Source organism: Anopheles darlingi, chromosome 2 (genome assembly GCF_943734745.1).
Source record: "Anopheles darlingi chromosome 2, idAnoDarlMG_H_01, whole genome shotgun sequence".
Lineage (NCBI taxonomy): Eukaryota > Metazoa > Arthropoda > Insecta > Diptera > Culicidae > Anopheles > Anopheles darlingi.
In genome coordinates, this window is record NC_064874.1 from 25,294,403 (window position 1) to 25,296,902 (window position 2,500).

A 2,500-nucleotide genomic window follows, 5' to 3' on the forward strand; every position below is an offset into this window, starting at 1 on the left:
GCGATAACTCAATAAAGGATCCCGAGCGGCATCCTTCCCACATCACCTTCATCATTGGAAGTTGCGGGGGAGTCACTGTACACGGAACCAATAAGCACATCCACCGCCAGCACGGAATCATCGTTCGAATGTCAATGTCACGTGACGTAATCTAGCGAGTTCCTACTGTGATAAAATTTGGGGAAGGTCTTTGAGGGTTCGAGGCTAGTTTCTAGGTCAAACACGTCCCTTGCGCCCTTGTGCTGGTTCGTATCACAGTAGGTCGTCACGGCGTGTGGCGGTGGTACAGGAATAGAACGACTAAACGGAAGGGAGGCTGACTTATGGTAGCTCCAACCTATACTACACCGATGTTTTCGTTGTACCACCCCTGCACAGCTCAGCGGCGCAATCCGGTTTCTTGTTTTGAATACTAAAATAAGATTCTCACAGAAAAAAAAACGAAACCAGTTCCCCACTACTAGTGTCGAGAATCTTTCAACCGATCGTTGCCAACGGTTGGAGTTATGCGTCTTGGAATTAGAATATAATGCTCTGGAGCATGGCGCAACACATTCATTGCTCAAACATACTCTATCGAAGCAACCGATTTCACATATTGGCCAGAACATAACCATGGAAATCATGAAATAAAAAAGGATCGACTAACATGCGATCTCTAGGTTGAGGATGAATGGATAGACTTCGCTTGATCGCGTGCACGACACTTTCGAGAACAAGGCAAACATGTACAGCAAGTGACCATCGCTCCGACCGTCACGACGACACATACGCTTTCAATCAAAAACAATTGCCTAATTGCCTTACATGTAACGTCGCTACTACTCGCCGTTGTCCGTTGTTTAGTCGTCCCTTGCATGAAGCTTTGAAAATGTTTTAAGCGAGTTCCTTTATCTGAATTCAAATTTCAATCTAAACTTTCAAATCAAAAGCCTAGTCATCATGGATTGCGCACATAAAAAACGACGTTTATGGTTGCCAACGTTACGTGCTGTGCGTGCCCGCAAGTTTAATTTTACGGAACATCATAGAATGTACAGAGAAGAGAGAGTCGCCATTGCAGTGTCAACCTGCCAGTGCCCATCAAAAGATAACCGAAATTGCTCGTTTTATGGTGGGTTCCTTCTCGCTCAGACATGGAACAGAATTTTATCTCGAAAACATGGCGTTTTCAATTCCAAACTATCCACACCTGACCGTTGCTAAAGATCACCTGGCCAACCGCTTCCAATTAACGCCTTTCGCTACTAACTGCACGTGCCTTCCTGCGTCCCAAATACTTGGTCCCTCACGGGATCGTCTGGCTTCGGCATTTCACGGCCAAGCATGAGGTAACAATTTGAACCAAGCAGGGCCAGATTATGACGCGTGTGTCTTAAGGTTTGATATTGATTTTAACACTTCCACACTTGACTATGGTGTGAGATAAATCCCGCAAATCCACGCTAACGTCTTGTTCGACCTTTAAGTTTCTTATTTTCCTCGCAATCGCGATTTAGTTCTTCCTGGTATTGTTGGTTTGCCTGCCTCGATGGCGACCAGGCAGACAAGATAAGATTGTTGGTATCGCTGAGCCCAAACAACCCACCGTTTATCTACCTAATATGTTGCTTCCAGCTTACCATAACCCATGCGTATGGTAGGGAACATTGTATTAAACAATGCGAAAAAGAGGACTGCTCATGTAACTAAAATATTCATCACACGGTGTGCATTTCTCGTTCCAGGTGATGTGGTGTTCGCTCAGGGTGCCGCCGCCACACCGATCCATCTGCTCGATGCGATGACGAAACACGGCAAGGAGAACAATCTGCGCGACATCACCGTAACGCACATGCACACCGAAGGGCCGGCCTCCTACTGTCAGCCCGACTGTAAGGACATCTTCCGCTCCAAATCGCTGTTTATGGGAGGCAACGTGCGCAAAGCCGTTGCTGACGGTCGCGGTGATGCCGTGCCGATCTTTCTGCACGAAATTCCGCTCCTGTTCCGACGCAAGCTCATCCAACCGGATGTCGCGATCGTCTCGGTTTCGCCCCCGGACAACCACGGCTACTGCACGCTCGGTACCAGTGTCGACTGTGTGCGGGCAGCTCTCGAAAACTCGAAGGTGATCATCGCCCAGGTCAACAAGCAGATGCCGCGTACGTTCGGTGACAGTATCATCCACGAGTCGCACTTTGACTTTGCCGTCAACGTGGATATTCCGCTGCCCGAGCACGGTGGGCACGCGATGTCAGATGTCGAGACGAAGATCGGCAAGCTGATCGCGGAGAATCTAGTCGAGGATGGGGCGACACTGCAGATGGGTATCGGTAACATCCCGGACGCGGTGCTGAACGCGCTGCACAACCACAAGGATCTGGGCATCCACTCGGAGATGTTCGCCGGCGGTGTGGTCGATCTGGTGCGCAAGGGCTGCGTGACGAACGACAAGAAAACGTTCCACCGGGGCCGCATCGTCGGTTCGTTCCTGATCGGTACGAAGAAGCTGTACGAT

General features: G+C 49.4%; 1 protein-coding gene across 1 annotated transcript in view; it reads left to right on the top strand.

Moving 5' to 3' along the window:
• Positions 1–2,500, top strand: part of LOC125947953 (4-hydroxybutyrate coenzyme A transferase) — a 4,881-nt gene that overhangs the window by 1,390 nt on the left and 991 nt on the right. Inside the window, exon 2 of the mRNA XM_049673563.1 lies at positions 1,728–2,500. This exon is cut by the window's right edge and continues 25 nt beyond it. Coding sequence (XP_049529520.1) covers positions 1,728–2,500 — 773 coding nt within the window. The remainder of the gene's footprint in view (positions 1–1,727) is intronic.